The following is a 22,220-nucleotide window of genomic DNA, read 5'->3' on the forward strand; positions in this document are numbered from 1 at the left end:
GTAAATGGAAAATAGTGAAATCAAACAATGGAAAAAACACGAGCAAAAGTTGAAGTAGAAGACAAGGACTGGTCCAATAATGCATTTCTTATTGGACTGTGTTTTTTGGCAAAGTAGTTATAGCTGGAATCTCATTGTATATACAGTATATACTTGACTTTTTCAAAATTTTGTCACATTACATTACACTACCTGAGCCACTTGTGTGGGTTGTAGACTCCGTCTCATGCTACCACTAGAGTGAGAGCACCGCCAGCATTCAAAAGTGACCAAAACATCAGCCAGGAAGCATAGGAACTGAGAAGTGGTCTGTGGTCACCACCTGCAGAATCACTCCTTTATTGGGTGTGTCTTGCTAATTGCCTATAATTTCCACCTTTTGTCTATTCCATTTGCACAACAGCATGTGACATTTATTGTCAATCAGTGTTGCTTCCTAAGTGGACAGTTTGATTTCACAGAAGTGTGATTGACTTGGAGTTACATTGTGTTGTTTAAGTGTTCCCTTTATTTTTTTGAGCAGTGTATTTACCTGTTTAGGGCTCCTGAGTGGCGCAGCGGTCTAAGGAGCTGCATCTCAGTGCCAGAGGCATCACTACAGACCATGGTACGATAACAGGCTGTATCACAACCGGCTTTGATTGGGAGTCCCATAGGGCGGCGTACTATTGGCCCAGCGTCGTCCGGGTTAGGGTTTGGCCGGGGTAGGCAGTCATTGCAAATAAGAATTTGTTCTTAACTGTTCTTAATTTGTTCTTAACTGCCTAGTTAAATTTAAAAAATATGTGAATAAATTCATGAAATGGAGAATGGATTAAACTATTTACCCATTTAATAACCAAACCTTTTGTACAAACTTCTTATGCAGAATTTTCGACGCACAATCGAACGTGCTGCCATATGCTGGCAACACGCCCACAAGCGAGCCACTCTGGGTGGCCAAAGCAGCACACGGCAATTTACCACATGCTAGTGTACACAAGCCTTCATTAACAGTTGTTTTGAGCGCGGCACAAATCATGCTTCATTGACAGCATGGACAATGTTAAATGTTTATCATGTTAAGCTTGGAAAAGAGAGCCTTAATCCCAGACTTGGGACCCCACAGCCACTCCACTGAATAGCAGGCTAGTGATTGCTTTGCAATGCTTGCAGCTAGCCACTGATTCCTTCCAAACCACTCATTGATGAATTTGCGATTTCCAGCTTGTTGTGTAATGTTTATGTCCAATGGCCGATGAGCACCGATACATTTTATCTATAATATATATTCTATAATTATTGTCATGTATACTCCCATTAATTATTTATCTTCATATGAAAAGGATTAAAAAGGATTTGCCAGTAGATTGTCGACTTGATTCATGATGATGACTGTTGGCTAAGATTTTTAAAGTATGATGTTGACATGATCAGTCCAATCAAAGCAACTGTAGATATAATGTGATTTGACGTAATTTTATCTGTGGCCAATGACCTTGAGCCTTCTTGGATGGGCACTTCTATTGTAACTCTATGGCAGCAACCAAGAGGCTTGAATTTTTGAGCTCTACCATTACACTTGGGGGTGACGTAGTGTCTCCATGAGTGACAGAACACTGAGCCAATCACGGCGCAACTAGAGAACATTACCAACCCCTACGCTCCGTATTTTCAGCTGGCTGCCCCACCACCACAGAAAGCACTGAGCTCGGCTGAAACACCTGCATTTTGGAGTTGCCTTACTCAAGAAATCAAAAAAGAGACCATGTTTGTATGCAGCTTTATTAACTCAAAGATTTAAAAAATGGTTACATTGTTTGCAAACTGAAATGTGACACGTATTAATGCCAAAATAACATGCAAAACAGGCAAGCCCCCAGCAAATTGTATTTATTTTTTGCTAATAACGTGGGGCTCAAAACAGGTGGGGTTCTGCACAACACTTATGCCATTCCTTGCCTTGCATGATATGGCTTTGTATATACTAGAGTCCTCAAACTACACTCTGGACCCCGAAGCCAGTTCCATTGCCTTTTTTAATTTCCCCCCTCTAATCAGGGACTGATTTAGACCTGGGACACCAGGTGGGCGCAATTATTTATGAGGTACAACAGAAAAACCACAAGGTCCGGACCTCTTAGGGTAAGAGTTGAATATCCCTGTACTAGAGTATAATAACATATTTATATCTGTTTTTCTAGAAGGACAGGGACAGTGTGTAATGTGCAATTAGCTAAATTGACTTTGTATTTGACTCTCTGTGTAGAAGCTTCATTCTCCATAGACGCTGGATGCAGAATTACAGTATCTTACAATCCCTCTTATCCTACACATGTTCAGTTGACAGCAGAACATCCATAGACATGGAGCTGCTGCAGATGAGCACACACAGACACACATGGTCATAATTTCCACATAGAAAGGCTTAAAGTCTGCACGAGAATCTGAGTTTTATTTGTGTGTGTGTGTCTGTGTGGTGTGTGATTGTGTGAGGTAAGGGGGCAGAGTGAGTGTTGCCCCGATGTGCTCTGTTAGTGGGTATGTATCTGAAGGCTCTAACCTGCATGTAGGAAGTGAGGAGGCAGACTTTGTCATACCCACTGTCCTCTCTGAAGGGGTTAATGTGTGAGAGCTCCAGCCTGCTGCTTCTGATGCTGCTCCATCTGAGACAGAACTCACCAGGATACACAATCTCAACCACCACATATGTGTCAATGTGTGCTTGCGCGCGCGCGTCAGTTGTTTAAGTCTGCCCTACTCATAAAAGTGTTTTCACTATTCTATGAAGTTGATGTGTGTTCTCAGTTGTTTGATTTAATCTCGTTCCCCGGACACTTCCGCCCAAATGTGGAGAGTCTGGCTGGGCCAGCACGTCAAACTGTGGGCAGAGGGAGCTGGGGTCCAGACAGCAGATAGTGGGAGAGGTGGAGAGGGCAGTGGACTCAGTGGAGGACACTGCTACCTCCTACCTGATGGGTAAGTACACATCACTTCTACAATCAATGAATCCAAATACATCAGCACTTTTACAGTAATCCGGCCTACACCAGGGTAACACGGGACATACAGGGCACCACTGCTCCTGCCATCTTTTTCCCTGTGTGATTTTATTTCCTTTTTAGGTGTTTATTTTTAAAATTTATTTTGCCTTTATTTAACTAGGCAAGTCAGTTAAGAACAATGTCTTATTTTCAATGACGGCCTAGGAACAGGTACCTGGCCAGCCAGCCGAGTGCAGGTGGGCATTCCCGTCAAGATGAGGCTCCAGCTGCTCCCTCCCCAAATACACACAGTTGCACACATACACAGGTACACAGACACACACACACTGCTAGGAATGTTCCCCTATTTACATGTATGTGTGTCAGAGTTTAGGGACGGTAAGCAAGTGTTTTAGAAGAGCCGTCTGGTGTGGGAGGACATGCAGATTCACTCCAAGTTCCTGGACAGAAAGGTGACATGATTAGTCTTTTCCTACACCCTACCATTACCCCCTACTCTCACCTAGCTCCTTACTGTTAAACCACTAAGCCCTACTCTCACCTAGCCCCCTACTCTTAAACCACTAACCTCTAAGTTTCCAACATGACCTGACGTGTGTGTGTGTTACAGGACGAGTTGATGGCTGAGCATAGACTTCTCCCCCTTAGCGTCACTCTGACCCTTATGCGGCACCTTCAACACCTCACCTTGACGACACACACTGTGGCTGCGTCTCAATAGTTTAGTAGGTTCCTCTCACAGGCACTTCAGTGCGGACAATACTCTTCTTGTTAGCACTTGTCACTAGTATGTAGAGGCCCTCAAGATCATCAAATATGAATGCTTTTATGGATGTTTTGTATTTTATTTTGTGATATGTTTACTGTTCTACTGTTTTTGTTTGTATGAGCTGCACTTAAACAAATTTCAATTATCAGTTGATGTGGATAAAATAATGTGTAGTTTCCAATTTACCATAGCTACTGTCCAAGCCTGAAGCGGGGTTGTTTCAGATGCATACAGTCCACATTCGAAGTTTCCAAACGGAAAAACATTCATTGAGATCCAGGGATATGGTGCAACAAAAAGGTTAATTCTTCTTATATCTAACCAAAAAATATTCTCCAATCAATTTAAAGCATAGATTACTTGATGTGAAAAATACATAGTGTGTCTATATGGTCAAAAGACTAAACCGCTACCGTGTTTAGCTAGGACTCCCCTCCCCCGAAGGCCCAACTTCCTGCATTTATCCTATCACTAACACACTTACCACAATACAATGAATGGGCGATGGGGGGGGGGGGGGGGGGGGGGGAAACTAAGTTACACTAATAACAAAGGAATATAATATATCTTTAAGGGGTGCGTACTGGCGGCAGAGAAGTCAGGCGCAGGAGAGCAAACATTGTGTTACAACAGCGCAGTTTAATAATAAAAATCACAGTAAACAGAACAATCAATACAATGGGTACAAAACCTGTCGCACACCAGAATAACGTGCACAAGCACTTACAATAAACAATTCTGGACAAGGACATGGGGGAAACAGAGGGTTAAATACACAACATGTAATGATGGAATTGAAACCAGGTGTGTGGGAACACAAGACAAAACAAATGGAAAATTAAAAGTGGATCGATGATGGCTAGAAGACCGGCGACGCCGACCGCTGAACGCCGCCCGAACAAGGAGAGGAACCAACTTCGGCGGAAATCGTGACAATATCTCAATCAGGTAAATATAAATCATAAAGGTACGTACCTAATATTTCATCATATACATTAATATATTTACACATGTACACGGAGCTTTGTGTGTTCTGTCATTTATACAAATATGTCCAAATCGGCTCTAACATAATGTATTTCATGTCTTGTATATTTTCCCATCTTTATTTCTGTTAAGAACTTTATACTCGAGAGTGTGACACATTTGTGGTTGAATCAGAAGTATGGATTAAAGTACGCTCAGCACTTTCAACTGGCCTTTACCACTTGCCAGTGGACCAACTGGCAAGTGTCTTCACTGACATTTTCATCCTCTCCCTGACTGAGTCTGTAATACCTGCATGTTTCAAGCAGACCACCATAGTCCCTGTGACCAAGAAATCGAATGTAACCTACCTAAATGACTACAGCCCCGTAGCACTCAAGTCAGTAGCCATGAAGTGCTTTGAAAGGATGGTCATGGCTCACATCAACACCATCATCCCGGAAACCCTAGACCCATTCCAATTCACATACCACCCCAACAGATCCACAAATGACGCAATCTCAATCGCATTCCACACTGCCCTTTCCCACCTGGACAAAAGGAACACCAATGTGAGATTGCTGTTTATTGACTACAGCTCAACGTTCAACAGCCTAGTGCACACAAAGCTCATCACTAAGCTAATGACCCTGGGACTAAACACCTCCCTCTGCAACTGGATCCTAGACTTCCTGACAGGCCGCCGTCAGGTGGTAAGGGTATGCAACAACACATCTCCCACACTGATTCTCAACACGAGGGCCCCTCAGGGGTGCGTGCTTAGTCCCCTCCTGTACCCCCAACACCATCATTAAATTTGCTGACGACACAACAGTCTGATCACCGACAACGATAATCAAATGGCCTCCCGGACTATTTACATTGCCCTCCACCCACTTTGTTTTTACACTGCTGCTACTTGCTGTTTATTATCTATGCATAGACACTTTACAAATTACCTCGACTAACCTGTACCCCCGCACATTCACTCGGTACCGGAACCAAAGGGAGTGACATATATAGGGCAGGTAATCAAGAAGGTGATGGAGTCCAGGTGAGAGATGACGTGCAGGTGCGTGTAACGATGGTGACAGGTGTGCGCCATAACGAGCAGCCTGGTGACCTAGAGGCAGGAGAGGGAGTGCATGTGACAAATACAATTTGATTTGACAGCTTATAGGGAGGAGGTCAGAGACCTTGTAGTGTGGTGCCAGGAAAACATCCTCTCCCTTAACGTGAGCAAAACAAAAGAGCGGGTCGTGGACTAAAAAAAAGGCGGGCTGAATACACCCCCATTCACATCGACGGGGCTGTAGTGGAGTGGGTCGAGAGATTCAAGTCCCTTGGTGTCCACATCACCAACAAACTACCATGGTCCAAACAGAACAAGACAGTCCTGAAGAGGGCACGACAACACCTTTTCTCCCTCAGGAGACTGAAAAGATTTGGCATGGGTCCCCAGATCCTCAAAAAGTTATACAGCTGCACCATCAAGAGCATCCTGGCCGGTTGCATCACCGCCTGGTATGGCAACTGCTCGGCATCAGATGCTCGGCATTTGTTAGCTAATCCAAGTTTATCATTTTAAAAGGCTAACAGATCACTGGAAAACACTTTTGCAATTATGTTAGCACAGCTGAAAACTGTTGTTCTGATTAAAGAAGCAATACAACTGGCCTTCTTTAGACTAGTTTGTGGGTTCGATTACGTGCTCAAAATGGCCAGAAACAAAGAACTTTCTTCTGAAACTCATCAGTCTATTCTTGTTCTGAGAAATGAAGGCTATTCCATGTGAGAAATTGCCAAGAAACTGAAGATCTCGTACAATGCTGTGTACTACTCCCTTCACAGAACAGCGCAAACTGGCTCTAACCAGAATAGAAAGAGGAGTGGGAGGCCCCGGTGCACAACTGAGTAAGAGGACAAGTACATTAGAGTGTCTAGTTTGAGAAACAGACGCCTCACAAGTTCTCAACTGGCAGCTTCATTAAATAGTACCCGCAAAACACCAGTCTCAACGTCAACAGTGAAGAGGTGACTCCGCGATGCTGGCCTTCTAGACAGAGTTGCAAAGAAAAGGTCATATCTCAGACTGGACAATAAATAGAAAATATTAAGATGGGCAAAAGAACACAGACACTGGACAGAGGAACTCTGCCTAGAAGGCCAGCATCCCGGAGTCGCCTCTTCACTGTTGACGTTGAGACTGCTGCTTTTAGAACACCTACACATTCAAGGGTTTTTCTTTATTTTTACTATTTTCTACATTGTAGAATAATTGTAGCAAAAAAGTGTCAAACAAATCAAAATATATTTTATATTTGAGATTCTTCAAATAGCCACCCTTTGCCTTGATGAAAGCTTTGCACACTCTTGGCATTCTCTCAACCAGCTTCTCCTGGAATGCTATTCCAACAGTCTTAAAGGAGTTCCCACATATACTGAGCACTTGTTGGCTGCTTTTCCTTCACTCTGCGGTCCGAGTCATCCCAAACCATCTCAATTTAGTTGAGGTCGGGGGATTGTGGAGGCTGATGCAGCACTCCATCACTCTCCTTCTTGGTCAAATAGCCCCTACACTGCCTGGAGGTGTGTTGGGTCATTGTTCTGTTGAAAAACAAATAATAGTCCCACTAAGCCGAATCCAGATGGGATGGCGTATCGCTGCATAATGCTGTGGTAGCCATGCTGGTTAAGTGTGCCTTGAATTCTAAATAAATCACAGACAGTGTCACCAGCAAAGCACCTCCACACTATAACACCTATTCCTCCATGCTTTACATTGGAAAAAACACATGCTAAAATCATCTGTTCTCCCACACCGCGTCTCACAAAGACACGGCGGTTGAAACCAAAAATCTCCAATTTGGACTCCAGACCAAAGGACACATTTCCACCGGTTTAATGGCCATTGCTCGTATTTCTTGGCCCAAGCTAGTCTCTTCTTCATATTGGTGTCCTTTAGCAGTGGTTTCCTTGCAGCAATTCAGCCATGAAGGCCTGATTTACGCAGTCTCCTCTGAACAATTGATGTTGAGATGTGTCTGTTCCTTGAACTCTGTGAAGCATTTATTTGGGCTGCAATTGAGGCTGGTAACTCTAATGAACTTATCCACTGCAGCAGAGGTAACTCTGGGTCTTCCATTCCTGTGACGGTCCTCATGAGAGCCAGTTTCATCATAGTTCTTGATGGTTTTTGCAACTGCATTTGAAGAAACTTTAAAAGCTCTTGAAATGTTCCGTATTGACTGACCTTCATGTCCTAAAGTAATGATGGGCTGTCGTTTCTTTTTTGCTTAGTTGAGCTGTTCTTGCCATAATATGGACTTGGTCTTTTACCAAATAGCCCCCCCCCCCCCCGCCACTACCTTGTCATAACACAACTGATTGGCTCAAACACAGTAAGAAGGAAATAAATTCCACAAATTAACTTTTAACAAGGCACACCGTTAATTGAAATGCATTCCAGGTGACTACCTCATGAAGCTGGTTGAGAGAATGCCAAGAGTGCGCCAAGCTGTCATCAGGGCAAAGGGTCTCAAATATAAAATATATTTTGATGTGTTTAACACTTTTTTGATGACTACATGATTCCATATGTGTTATTTCATAGTTCTGATATCTTCACTATTATTCTACAATGTAGAAAATATTACAAATAAAGAAAAACCCTTGAATGAGTAGGTGTTCTAAAACTTTGGAGCAGTAGCGTTCATGGAAAGATCATGTCATGAATGTTGAAACAAAGTGTAAGAAGGTGGTGAATCTTATGCGCTAGGTCTCTGGTTATGAATGGGTTGCTGACAGACAATCGTTGATGGATATTTATAAAGCTCAATTGATTACGGGTGTATAGTTTATGGAACAGCGCAAAGACTTGGCTTCAGAAGCTGGACAGAATCCAGTATATAGCTTTAAGGATATGTATTGGAGCATTTAAATCAACATCTGTATGTGTCTTACAAGTGGAGGCAGGTGAGATGCCTTTGGATATACAAAAACATGGTCATTAGTTTATTGGGTTCGGTTGAAAAGCTGTGACGTTGAGCATCCCACTGCTACTGTTAGATGACTGTTGGGAATATACTAGTAGACAAGGCAGTGGTTTTGGTTGGACATTTGGAAAGCTTGCTGATGGGAGTGGTTTGAGGGAGTTAGAGGTTGGTCCTTCTGTGGTGATAGGGGATGTTCCCCCATGGTTACTCCCAGATCCTGTTGTTGATCTAACCTTGGTAGAGAAAAGGAAAGATTGGTCAGAAGTCAGTGATATAGGGAAACTGGTTGACAATTACATTGGTAGAAGTTGTAATGCTTTTTTACTACTTTTCACAGATCGATCCAAGGACCCAGATAGTGGAGCACAGGAGCAGGCGTTTTAAGTTCCTGAATTTGATGTGCAGATATGTAGAAGACTAACAGATGAACTGTCAGTATACTCAGTTGAACTGTTGGCGATAATAGTTGCCTTCCAGTGTGTGGAGGACATACAACCTGTTAGAATTATAGTATGCTCAGATTCTGTCTTTATTGAATAGTTTATCATCTGGTAAATCTAATAGGAGTGACCTACTATTGGAGGTATTCATGTTATTATGAAGAATTGAGAGAATGGGTGTAGTAGTGAGATTCTGCTGGGTCCCAGCACATTCGTATGTGGAAGGGAATGAAATTGTAGACCAGTTAGCCAAAAGAGCTTTGAAACGAGATATAATTGATATTAATGTTCCAATGGGTAGAGGTGAGGCCAAATGTAAGATCAGAGCCATTTTGATAGATGTGTGGCAGAAAAGATGAGACTCTAAGCACAAGGGCCGGCATTTATATGCCCTCCAAAGAAAGGTCGTGGACCAAGATTCAAAGGTCAGATTAGGAGGTGGTGTTTGCTCAATTGCGCTTAGGAAATTGTACATTGAACTCATTATTACATCTGGTTGGCAAGCATGTGAATGGTTTGTGTCTGGAGTGTATGGTCGGTGAAATGGTGGATCACGTGTTGTTATATTATATTGATAAGTATGTTGAAAAGAGGGAAAGATTGAAGTGTAGGGTCATTGAGGTTGGGGGGGGGGGGGGGGGGGGTTGGAAGGGATTTTGAGCGATGGAGGAGGGTCTATTAGAAGTTAGTATGGCTCTTTTTATTTTCTCAGAAGTACTGAGTAGGAGGATTTAGAAATGTTGTAAACCGTGATTGACCACACACTCCAGCACTGTAGGTGGCGGCATGCACCTTTAATGGTGGTTTGCGGACCGCCATTATATCATAGAAGAAGAAGAATCTTTGCGAATGACATAAGAAAAATAAATTAATGAAGTCGAAATTATTATCAGTCTTAGTTGTTTAAGTTCGGATATTGATTGAACGAACAGTACAAGGATCCTATTGTTATCGATGTGCCTCTGAATCGTATCTGTGTCAACAAGCTAGCTAGCTAATTTAGCTATACATCATCAATTGAGTCTGTCACTGTCAGTCTGATCTAGCTCGTCGATCATAGTTGAGATGTCTTGCAGCTTTTGAAGATAGTTAGTTAGCTAGCTACCTCTGTACTTTTCGTTCGAGGTCTCAAATATGAACTTGTAAGTCGAAAAACGAATCAGACAATAGAACATGTCAGGTTAGCATTGTAAACAACAGCAGCGAATAACCAGTCAAACATCACATCATCATGGAGGATGAGGAAGATCTCGAGGTACTTGGCGAACAACTGTACGATTTAATTTACCCCAAGCACGCTGAGATCGCCGGGAAACTCACAGGTGAGTCACCCATAACGTTTTACATTTACACTCACATTCAAATGGAAAAGCATTACGCAGCTATGTAGGCATATGCATTACTACCAATATGTTATAGCTAGGTAGTAGATTACATTTTACAACATTGTTTCATGGTATATTGAGATGTAATTGTAATTGGGTCGGAGGCATGTTGCTGGAACTACCTGGGCCTGTCCTGACTCGGATGCAGCAGGATGAAGCTATGCTGACAGAGGCCCTTGAGAAAGCCCTCCGAGCTCTGCAACTACCTCAGGGCCCCAGGTAAGATTGATAATACCACATTCTTAGACGCTAGCGTTAACTACTTTAGCGCCTATTAACGATAGTATCTTCTGATCGGAGGAGTTTTGTTAAGAGACCGGAGTCTTGCTTTAATAGGCTGGACATTACATTTTTAATTACGCTTTTTTTCCCAAATAAAAACTTGTTCATTATGTCCGCTGTGGAGCCCAATTTCATAATATTACCATCTGTCCCAACTGCTTGCTGTAGTCTTGAAGTAATCGTGAAAAAACGGGCCTTTTTTAGGGCATTTTTCAACCTGTCAGCACCTATTAGTTATATTGAGCACCGTGGCACCAACTCACCTTCTGAACGTTCTATTCCCAGCTCATTGTTCAATGTCACAATGCCAAATAATAATACTTATTGTGAATTCCAGTACCTGGCTGGTTGATGAATGTGACAGTGTATTAACTAGGAAAATGCCCTATTTGTATTTTATTTATTTACATTGATTTAACTAGGCAAGTCAGTTAAGAACAAATTCTTATTTACAATGACGGCCTACCAAAAGACAAAAGGCCTCCTGCGGGGACGGGGGCTGGGATTAAAAATGTGAAAATAAATATAGGATAAAACACACATCACAACAAGAGAGACAACACTACATAAAGAGAGACCTAAGACAACAACATGGCAAAGCAGCAACATATGACAACATAGCATGGTAGCAACACAACATAACAACAACATGGTAGCAACACAAAACATGGTGCAAACATTATTGGGCACAGACAACCGCACAAAGGGCAAGAAGGTAGAGACAACAATACATCACACAAAGCAGCTACAACTGTCAGTAAGAGTGTCCATGATTGAGTCTTTGAATGAAGAGATTGAGATAAAACTGTCCAGTTTGAGTGATTGTTGCAGCTCGTTCCAGTCACTAGCTGCAGCAAACTGAAAAGAGGAGCGGCGTGTGGGCTTTGGGGACCTTTAACAGAATGTGACTGGCAGAACGGGTGTTGTATGTGGAGGATGAGGGCCGCAGTAGATTATTTAGATAGGGGGGGATTGAGGCCTAAGAGGGTTTTATAAATAAGCATCAACCAGTGAGTCTTGCGATGGGAATACAGAGATGACCAGTTTACAGAGGAGTATAGAGTGCAGTGATGTGTCCTATAAATAGCATTGGTGGCAAATCTGATGGCCGAATGGTAAAGAACATCTAGCCGCTCAAGAGCACCCTTACCTGCCGAACTATAAATTATGTCTCTGTAATCTAGCATGGTTAGGATGGTCATCTGAATCAGAGTTAGTTTGGCAGCTGGGTTGAAAAAGGAGCGATTACGATAGAGGAAACCAAGTCTAGATTTAACATCTCAAGCTTTGAGATGTGCTGAGAGAAGGACAGTGCACCGTCTAGCCATACTCCCAAATACTTGTATGAGGTATACTTGTATGAGGTGACTACCTCAAGCTCTAAACTCTCAGAGGTAGTAATACCACCTGTGGGAAGAGGGGCATTCTTCTTATCAAACCACATTACCTTTGTTTTGGAGGTGTTCAGAACAAGGTTAAGGGTAGATAAAGCTTGTTGGACACTAAGAAAGCTTTGTTGTAGAGCATTTAACACTAAATCCGGGGAGGGACCAGCTGAGTATAAAACTGTATATAAATGGATGAGATGGCTTCATAATGCCTGAGCTATATTCTTGATGTAAATTGAGAAGAGCGTGGGGCCTAGGATTGAGCCTTGGGGTACTCCCTTGGTGACAGGCAGTGGCTGAGACAGCAGATTCTCTGACTTTATTCACTGCACTCTTTGAGAGAAGTAGTTAGCAAACCATGCCAAAGACCCCTCAGAGACACCATTACTCCTTAGCTGGGCCACAAGAATAGAATGATCTACCGTATCAAAAGCTTTGGCCAAGTCAATAAAAATAGCAGCACAATATTGCTTAGAATCAAGGGCAATGGTAACATCATTGTTGTCTTAGGTCTCTCTTTATGTAGTGTTGTGTTGTCTCTCTTGTTGTGATGTGTGTTTTGTTCTATATTTATTTTCACATTTTTAATCCCAGCCCCCGTCCCCGCAGGAGGCCTTTTGTCTTTTGGTAGGCCGTCATTGTAAATAAGAATTTGTTCTTAACTGACTTGCCTAGTTAAATAAATGTAAATAAATTAAATAAAAATAGGGCATTAGGCCTTATATACAAACAGATTACAGAACCATTCTGGAGAGTTCTTGGAAAGAAAGAACATTTCCTCAGTGTTGTGTTGTCTCTCTTGTTGTAATGTGTGTTTTGTCCTATATTTATATATATATTTTTTTTAAAGCCCAGGCCCCTGTCCTCGCAGGAGGCCTTTTGTCTTTTGGTAGGCCGTCATTGTAAATAAGAATTTGTTCTTAGCTGACTTGCCTAGTAAAATATAAAAAATAATTTGAAGTGATGCCCCCTTTTTTGCATGTTCTGCAGACAGGGTGACCATCTTCGATTAAGTTCCCCTCAGCACTCTTGTAAAACCCAAAATTCAACCACACTTTTTGGTCCAGATTTGGTCCTCTTAGAAGGCTGAAAAATCTCCCGAGCGCTGTCACTGCCTTCCGCCATGTTTTCACACTAAACAAAACCCACGTTGCATGCTGCGCCTGCATCAGACGGTTGCTAACTTTGGTTGATGCTGGACAGTATTTACCGTGAGATTTTCAAACCGTGGTAAGCAAACACGGTTTTAATGATAATTAAAATTTGAAACGGTAACACTAATTGTCAGGGAGTTTTATCGTGAAACCAGTAACCATTTCACCCCTGACCTATTTATGCTGTTTAATATGACATGTAGCCTATTTGAAATTATGTGCAAGTCTTACATTCACCTTTTTACATTTACATTTACATTTAAGTCATTTAGCAGACGCTCTTATCCAGAGCGACTTACAAATTGGTGCATTCACCTTATGACATCCAGTGGAACAGCCACTTTACAATAGTGCATCTAACTCTTTTAAGGGGGGGGGGTCAGAAGGATTGCTTTATCCTATCCTAGGTATTCCTTAAAGAGGTGGGGTTTCAGGTGTCTCCGGAAGGTGGTGATTGACTCCGCTGTCCTGGCGTCGTGAGGGAGTTTGTTCCACCATTGGGGTGCCAGAGCAGCGAACAGTTTTGACTGGGCTGAGCGGGAACTGTACTTCCTCAGTGGTAGGGAGGCGAGCAGGCCAGAGGTGGATGAACGCAGTGCCCTTGTTTGGGTGTAGGGCCTGATCAGAGCCTGAAGGTACTGAGGTGCCGTTCCCCTCACAGCTCCGTAGGCAAGCACCATGGTCTTGTAGCGGATGCGAGCTTCAACTGGAAGCCAGTGGAGAGAGCGGAGGAGCGGGGTGACGTGAGAGAACTTGGGAAGGTTGAACACCAGACGGGCTGCGGCGTTCTGGATGAGTTGTAGGGGTTTAATGGCACAGGCAGGGAGCCCAGCCAACAGCGAGTTGCAGTAATCCAGACGGGAGATGACAAGTGCCTGGATTAGGACCTGCGCCGCTTCCTGTGTGAGGCAGGGTCGTACTCTGCGGATGTTGTAGAGCATGAACCTACAGGAACGGGCCACCGCCTTGATGTTAGTTGAGAACGACAGGGTGTTGTCCAGGATCACGCCAAGGTTCTTAGCGCTCTGGGAGGAGGACACAATGGAGTTGTCAACCGTGATGGCGAGATCATGGAACGGGCAGTCCTTCCCCGGGAGGAAGAGCAGCTCCGTCTTGCCGAGGTTCAGCTTGAGGTGGTGATCCGTCATCCACACTGATATGTCTGCCAGACATGCAGAGATGCGATTCGCCACCTGGTAGGAGCGACCTGATTTTTCATGTTTATTCAAATACTTTTCATTCAAATTATATGGTTTGGTTTCAATACTTCAAAACCAAATGGTAGGTCCAGGTTGTCATAAAAATAGATGGGTGTTAAATTGTGATTTTAATGAATTAAGCATATTTGGAGCTGCAGCTTTTTTCCTGTGAGTACAGAGTGGTTTTTAGCTAAGTGATTGGAAAAAGACCGGAGTGGTTGGATTTCTAACCACTCAACTCTGCTCACATACCCTGATCTGTAGACACCTCTGCCACACCTTCATTTATTTGATCTCCACCCCAAACAAATAGCGTTTTTAAAGGCAGTAAATGAGGCTGAATGTAGAGAGAAAAGTTCATAAAAAGGGAATTGCGCTCCATTTACACATGCTTAACTCGGGTTGAACTCCGCCCCATGTGAGTTTCTGTGTCACAATTTGGTTGAGTTTGATCTTAACTAACCTCCAGAGCCCAGGCTTCTCGTAGTCTAGTCAATGAGACGGATTTGGAAGGATGGCCATGTGAGACTAGACCTCAACTAACTATGATCTCTCCATGACTTCTGTCTTGTCAGCAATACAAGGATGTCAAAGGAGGAAGATGAAGCATCTGCCTCTTCTGACTCGCTTGGGGAACAGCTGTTTGAGCTAGTGGACATCTACAACACTGGACACACACAGAAAATCACTGGTAATCAACCTACTGATCAGTAAGCCAATCATCTCTCCTCCCTCCAAACGTATGATTTATTTTATTTACTTAACCCTTATTTGACCAGATTAGTCTCATTGAGAGAAGAAATCTTGCCAAAAAAGCAACACACAAAGTTTGACACTTTTCTGCTTGACCAAAAAGGTCGACAACCTGAGTTAGGCTCTGCATAAATTAATTCCTTAAATCTCCTCCAATGGCAAACAACTGGTTGTGAGACACTCACTCCCTGCGTGTATTTCAGGGGGAGTTGGGATATGCAAGAAATACATTTCCATTACACCCTTCTACAAGTGCTTAACCGGACAAATATAGGCACCCCCCAAATTATTATTATTATTAGGTGTTAACAAATACCAGGTGTAGGCAACTAGATTCAGCTGCGGGACGATTTTTGTTGGACCTGATTTTTGCTGAATTCCTGGTGATTTTAGTATTTTTTGACCCAAAACTAAAATTCTGTTTTATTTAAAACATTCAATTTTTATTACAAAAATATGTTTGGGACCAAGAAAATCACTTGCTGGCCACCTGTTGCTGACCCCTGCCCTATACAATGCGAATCCACACAGTGCAAGCGCAGGCTGATCCTTTATGAACCAACAGCTTATAATGCTTCCCTAACATGTACCACTCCAGGCATGCTACTGGAGCAGCATAAAGAAGCGGTGCTGCATCTTCTCTCAGAACCCTCACTACTGGAGGAGCAGGTGAACCTGGCCTTGAAGACACTGCAGGAGTGAGTGTGGAGCTGGACATCATTGTGGGGAAGAAAGATATTATGAAGGACTTTGTTTGTATATCCAGACACAAAGCTGATGAACCTCTGAATGGATGGAAACTAGACTGATGAGGCTACTTTCTGTTAATGGCCGTCATTCATTTTAGATCTGTCAGTCAAGCAGACTGAGGCCCTGTCCAAATACATCCCATATTACCCTAGAGTTGGGTAGGTATATGTTAGTAGCCACTGATGAACTAATTATATTTTTCCGCCATATTGGTTACACCTACAGTATCCACACTCAGATCTACCTAAAAGCCTTGAGGATACAGGACTAGGGGTTGTTTCTGAATGGGCCATTGGTCTCGAAAGGAGAGCCTAGAAACCTGACACAGAAGGCTAAGACGGCGTTCCTCACTTATACAGTAATATAACATTATCCATCCATTTTATGGTGTCATTATTGTACATCCAATAGTAAACACATGGTGATACCAGAATAATATCTAACACCTCTCTAGTCGCAGGCCATAACGTGTGGGATACTTAGCCTATAATGTGCAGTTTTTTTAACGATATTCATGGCGTGTTATGTTCCCCCTACCCCGTTTTGCTGTAGGCTGGGTGTGGAAGAGACAGATGCGAGTGACTCATCAGATGCCGATGACACTGAGAGGCTGGAAGAGAGGTTGTTTCTACTGGTGAAGGAGATGAACGCAGTGCACTCAAATGACATTACAGGTTAGCCCTGCCACTAGCCAGTCCCAATTTGATCCCCACTCACCCTTTGGCCCTTCAATATTTGCAGATCTGTAAGGCGGAAAAGCAATATGGTGGCAGCTTTACCACTAAACTGTTTAAACATAAGTCTCTAGAACGAAATGTCTCATTGAGTGAACTGTAATATCACAGATACTGCTAATGCCGTCTTTCATAAACCATTTTAGTGGTCTGTGATGGTTAGAATTGAGAAGGACTCTGTCTCGTAGGCATGCTTTTGGAGATGGACCCTGCCTCTCTCAGACAGATGCTGAGCGACCGCGCCATGTTGGAGGAAGCCGTTCAAAAAGCACAAGCAGCGCTGGTAACCTTCAACCGAAACTACCCACGTCAACATATTGATTGATTGTTTGGTACACTAATTAGTGCCCCGCTCATATGGACACTATTTCATCAAGTATGTGTCCACAGAGCACAAAACAAAAAACTACATTTAACCTTATCCCCAGGCTATTGCGCACAGCACATATTATAAGCCTGGGATATCAACGATTCAAAATTGGCCTTAGTGGGAGTGACCTTACTGAGTAAATTATTTGGAGGCAAGACACTTATGGGGGAGGGTAGCCTCAGCACTGTCATAAAACAACCATATGCTCCGGTTTTCAAGGGAAATTGAAGAGAGAGCCTGTGACTCCCGCTTTCAGACGTTAACAAGGCGACACTCCATTTTACTGGATTGGTTGAACACTGCAGAAAAGAACATCGACAGTTTTGTTACTCTCGTCAACAAGAGCAGAATGTGTGTGGGGGGGGGGGGGGGGGGGATCTAGTTCCAGGCATTTGTATTACACCTGCCAAGTTAGGTTAGGAGGAAGGTGCTGTGGGAGATAATTGGTTGGTAGATTAAGCCGATTTAAAATAATGCTGATGCGGAGGTAGTTTATCCCAGCCTTTCTATTGTGCAATGTCAAAAACTCCCATATACACATGAATTACAATCTTGCTTTGTTAGCCTATAGATTCTAACTACATTTATTTGGGGATTTTTACAGGAAAGCCTTTGGATCCAAGAGGACACAGAAATCACCAAATCCAAATGAAGTTGGCCCAAATACTGTGACATTTCAGCTGAAGAAAACTACTTTATGAACACATGAACATTTATGTGCCACTAACCCACAGCTGCCATGAAGGGGTGTATGTATATACTGCATTCTAAGTGGCGATTCCTGATATTTTTCTCACTCTAACTCCCAACACTTGTCAGTGACTTGTTTCGGAGTGCAATGCACTTTAGTTAAGGCCACACTCATGATTGGACAGGAAGGGGAAAATGAGCCAGTGAAGTGTGCTGCGATGCCCTCACACACTTGCTAAAAATAAAACCAGGCACCCTACACTCCTTGAAATATACATGCAAATGCTCCTTTAGACTGCAGACTTCAGGAGTGGAGAATGGAACAGGCCTATAGTCTTTTTTTTGTTGTTGCTTCCAATGCTATAGGAGAATTTGACCACTGTCTGGGTTGATTGGATTTTTCTACTTGCCAGAGTTGTCAATGAGGGATAGGTAGTGCTGGTCCAAAATACTTTCATCCTGCAGAAAGTAACTACATCTGTAGTGCCACAGTGATGCCAACAGACTTGATATTGCACACATTTTAGGCCCACTGGTAGTTTTAGGGATATTTGTTTGTACTTCACTCAATAATAAAAATGAATTCAGTAACATTACACAAAGATTATAATATTCCATATTCAGACACTGTTGGGATGTACTGCAATAACGTGTGAATAGGAAATGTATTTTGATATGTAGATAAAACACGACACTCCATGATGATCCTTGGATACTAATTAGAATAGAATGCACTAGACATAAAACAAAATTAAACATTCTTTCAAAGTGCTAAAGAGCGCAAAGATATCTTTATTACCATTTTACAGGGTTGAATTCTAAAACAGGAAAAATCAACAGCTTTTCTCAGACAAAAAGGGGACCTTTGGAAAAAATAATTGGGTGTTCAACACAGAAACAAAGTCAAGAACACAAAGGGGAAGCAAGGAATTTTGGATAACAAAATTGACAAAAGCAACAGCAAAAAAAAAAGAAAAGGAAAATGGCAGTTTTGAGTCAAATTTGCTCTCCTTTCACAGATGTATTTAATGATGGGCTAGTTAATCTGCCGAAGCAGCCGATACAAACGTGAATCCAGGTATTATATCATCTATTAATGACATTTCAAAGCTAAATCAGCGAAAACAATAGTTGCTCTCCACACTTTTGCTCATGACTACAGCTCATAAATACAATCGATCAGATAAATATTTGGATAGATTAATGACATTTCAAAATTGTAGTCAAATGACACCATGACTATTCCCTATAAAGTGCACTACTTTTGACCTGAGCCACTTAGTTGTGCACTATATAGGAAATAGGGTGTCATCTGAGACTTGACCGATATAGTCCTGGGGCCTCATTTATAACTGTTCACACATTTCCGCATGAGACACATTTCAGAAAATTCAGCGGGAGTACAAAAATATTTAGATTCATACATTTGGTGCACACCCTATATATGCATGATTGTTTCCTGTTTATAAATCGGACCGGTTGTAAAACTGCACGCATTAAAACTCTGCTTGGAAAACACCTCCATTCAACTTATGGTGACAATAACACCCTTTATTTGCTGTATAATTTTGAATTAGGCCATGGCAGTATCTAAAATGGGCAATTTTGTTCACATTTCTGTGGGCAGAATGTTTTGCAGTTATTCAAACTAAACATGCATGCTGCCTATAGCGAGTGCCTGATGTCTGCAAGGTTGATTGTAGCCCATATTTAACACTTTAAAAGTAGGCTAAATGCTACAGCCCACACTAAAGTGCAAAATAGAAAATTGTTCAATATTTTGTTTATCGATAGAAACAATGTCGTGCCTTAGTATAGGCTCGGATTAAATTGGCAATGTTGTGCTTCTATCTCACAGCAATACAATAGCTTACCCTAACTCAAATATTCTACATAAACTACTGTGTTGGCAGAATGTTCCAATACAGTTTATGAAAGAGAAAACAAATGGCAAATTGTGGACCTGTCAGCAGAACTTTTAAATTCAATGTTTTGCATCGACTTTTCACCTAAATATGATGGGACTGGCCGTGAATTCTGAAAAATTGTCTAAGGAAGGCTACCAACTTTTCTTTTATTACAGTAGCATACATAGGCCTACTTCAATGTAAAAGAAACTGTTCCCCTTTTAAATTTGACTGTAAGCTGTATTATTAACCGCACTGCCTATGGGATTGCACAACTTAATACATAGCCTATCTATTTACTAGGCTCCTAGGTCCAATTAAATGAGATGCACATGCTAATTTGTTGTATGGCTACTTCGGGAATATGAACCTATTACGGCTAGAAAAGGTGAGAAATTTATTCTGCAATGGTTATGAAAATAGAAAGATTCAAATGTTTATTTTAGATTAAATAAAGAATTTTGCTCTTCTCACTAATGGCAAATGGCTGCATTTGTGTTAATGTTGTCCTGTTTTTAGTTTTTTTATGAATAAGCTTTTCATCATATCCCCCATTTGCACAAAATACTTACTTGCCAGCTTGCAATACAATATTTCAGCCACTAGTAGATGTGCTTACGCATGGTCTAAACGGGGAGCTGAGCACATTCTCACATCACGTTACATTTTTATAAATGCCAACTTGATCGTGAAAACTGCCGCATGCACATTTTGGGGTATATTGTATGCACGCACGGTTTATAAATGAGGCCCCTGAATCCCAGCTCACTCCTTGTTCCTCTAAAGGCCTGCTTCTAAACTCAGTTGGGAGAGAGGAAGCCCAGTTGAGACTTAAGACCTTTGTGCATGATAATGAGGTGTTGGTAGGCAGCAACATTTTATAAATATCTAAAGAACATTCCAACACTCAAACTTCTAAACTCCTAGGGTAGCGAGGCGTGACAGTCACTCCTATTGCCTCTGCTGGACCCCACATCACACCTGAGCACATCTGAATGAGGGAGAGTGAACACAGCAGGCATTGCACTACTGATACTCCACACACATCAGCGCTACAGTACCTTCAGTATCTGTACGGGAACACCGAGGAGCCATATACACTAGTATAAACAAGTGAGCTGAGCTCCCGAAGTGCTACGCTCTTTTACACACTAACACACTTACGTAAGGGGCCAAAGACACACGTAATAGATACAAATAGGACCAGAACAGTCCTATGTCTCAGCATGTGTGTAGAGGGAATGTTGTCTAAGAGCTGAACACACTAGCATGTCTGTCTCCACAGTAGGTTGTCACATACAGTATAATCAAGCTAAGTATGTGCATTAAGATCCATTGTACCAACTAACTCAGTTTGGACACATGAAAAAGCCCTTTATGACAATCTTGCCTGCAAATAATTAACAAATATTCATATATGTTTTTTAATTAGTGAAAGAGTGGTATAGTCGTTTGACGATGATGGTACTGGTGGTAGTGTTCGTCTGGGGTGTAAGGGGGGGTCCATCAGAGGGGGAGTTGAGATGTCTATGCGCTTCCCAGGGGGTGGTTAAACCCATAAAGTCTGTTTTAGGATGAACTAGGCTGGATATCTACTTCAGCACTGGGTATGCCCTCTGACCGCCCAACCTCCCAGACAGAAGCCTTCCCGATGGAGTACTCGCCTGGGGAGAAGGAGAGAGGGATACAAGGGTTGATTTGACAGTGTTAACATAGCTACTGGTGTGTCCTAGCACCTCAATGGTGGAACAAGCTTTACTTATTTTCTTACTAGCACTGATTTCACAGCTTTATTGAGTCAAGTTTTACTTGCAATGACTGATGTGGTTGTACCTTTCGGCTAAATTACCTTAAATGTAAATGGTGTCATCACAACTTCACTTGAGATCCTCGATTTTTTCCACAGATGTTAACGTACACATTTACATAAGTGTCAAGTCTTATTGGGAACCCTGGCCTAACCGTTTTCAACGAACCTACCTGTGCAAACTGGGCGGGGTTATAGAACGTCACGCCTCCAGAGGGTGGAGCTCCCTGGGGAGGAGGCTGCGGAGTCAGGGGCACCTGGAAGGCATAGATGCAGGAGTTACCATGGTAACCAGGCAGTGAGGCAAGGCAATAATCCCCTTTCCTCCATGGCTAGAGAGAGGACAATCTGTGACCACAGGGTCATGTTCATTAGGGCACACAATGGAAAAGTTTTGCAATGAAAAGCGAAAATGAGCATTTTTTGTTGGACAAGTACAGGTAATGTTTGGTACCTAATGAACATGACCCAGGTTTCCTCTTCTGGGTTAATGATGTAACTATGGGAACAGGCCAGGAGAGGAGCAAGTCTCCAGCATGCCTCTAGTTTGTAATCAAAGGTATTTTATCAGTTTTTGTATTATCGTATTTGTGATATGCACTGAACAAAAATATAAACGCAACATTTTCAAAGATGTACTGAGTTAC

The 22,220-nt window shown here is 42.4% G+C and overlaps 2 protein-coding genes across 7 annotated transcripts in view; one reads left to right on the forward strand and one right to left on the reverse strand.

The window, feature by feature from the left end:
* The first annotated feature begins 9,989 nt into the window (after positions 1-9,989).
* On the forward strand, positions 9,990-20,250 carry LOC120025739. Of its 2 annotated transcripts, XM_038970342.1 has the most exons (7): positions 9,990-10,476; positions 10,644-10,758; positions 15,138-15,253; positions 15,914-16,013; positions 16,618-16,739; positions 16,988-17,082; positions 17,774-20,250. In XM_038970342.1, exons 1-7 carry the CDS (start codon positions 10,386-10,388, stop codon positions 17,819-17,821), a joined length of 687 nt encoding a protein of 228 aa, XP_038826270.1. In that variant the 5' UTR covers positions 9,990-10,385; the 3' UTR covers positions 17,822-20,250. The 2 variants fall into 2 exon arrangements, with proteins under 2 accessions (XP_038826270.1, XP_038826271.1); XM_038970343.1 differs by lacking the exon at positions 16,988-17,082.
* The window catches only part of sec16a (SEC16 homolog A, endoplasmic reticulum export factor), a 78,171-nt gene continuing 74,582 nt past the window's right edge, over positions 18,632-22,220 (reverse strand). For all 5 annotated transcript variants that reach the window (XM_038970341.1, XM_038970337.1, XM_038970339.1 and 2 more), the window contains 2 exons: positions 21,747-21,830; positions 18,632-21,430 (listed from right to left, as the gene is read on the reverse strand). In XM_038970341.1, the coding sequence (XP_038826269.1) occupies positions 21,359-21,430; positions 21,747-21,830 (156 nt within the window). In that variant the 3' untranslated portion in view covers positions 18,632-21,358. The remainder of the gene's footprint in view (positions 21,431-21,746; positions 21,831-22,220) is intronic.

This window comes from Salvelinus namaycush, chromosome 31, assembly GCF_016432855.1.
Source record: "Salvelinus namaycush isolate Seneca chromosome 31, SaNama_1.0, whole genome shotgun sequence".
In the NCBI taxonomy this organism is placed as follows: Eukaryota; Metazoa; Chordata; class Actinopteri; order Salmoniformes; family Salmonidae; genus Salvelinus; species Salvelinus namaycush.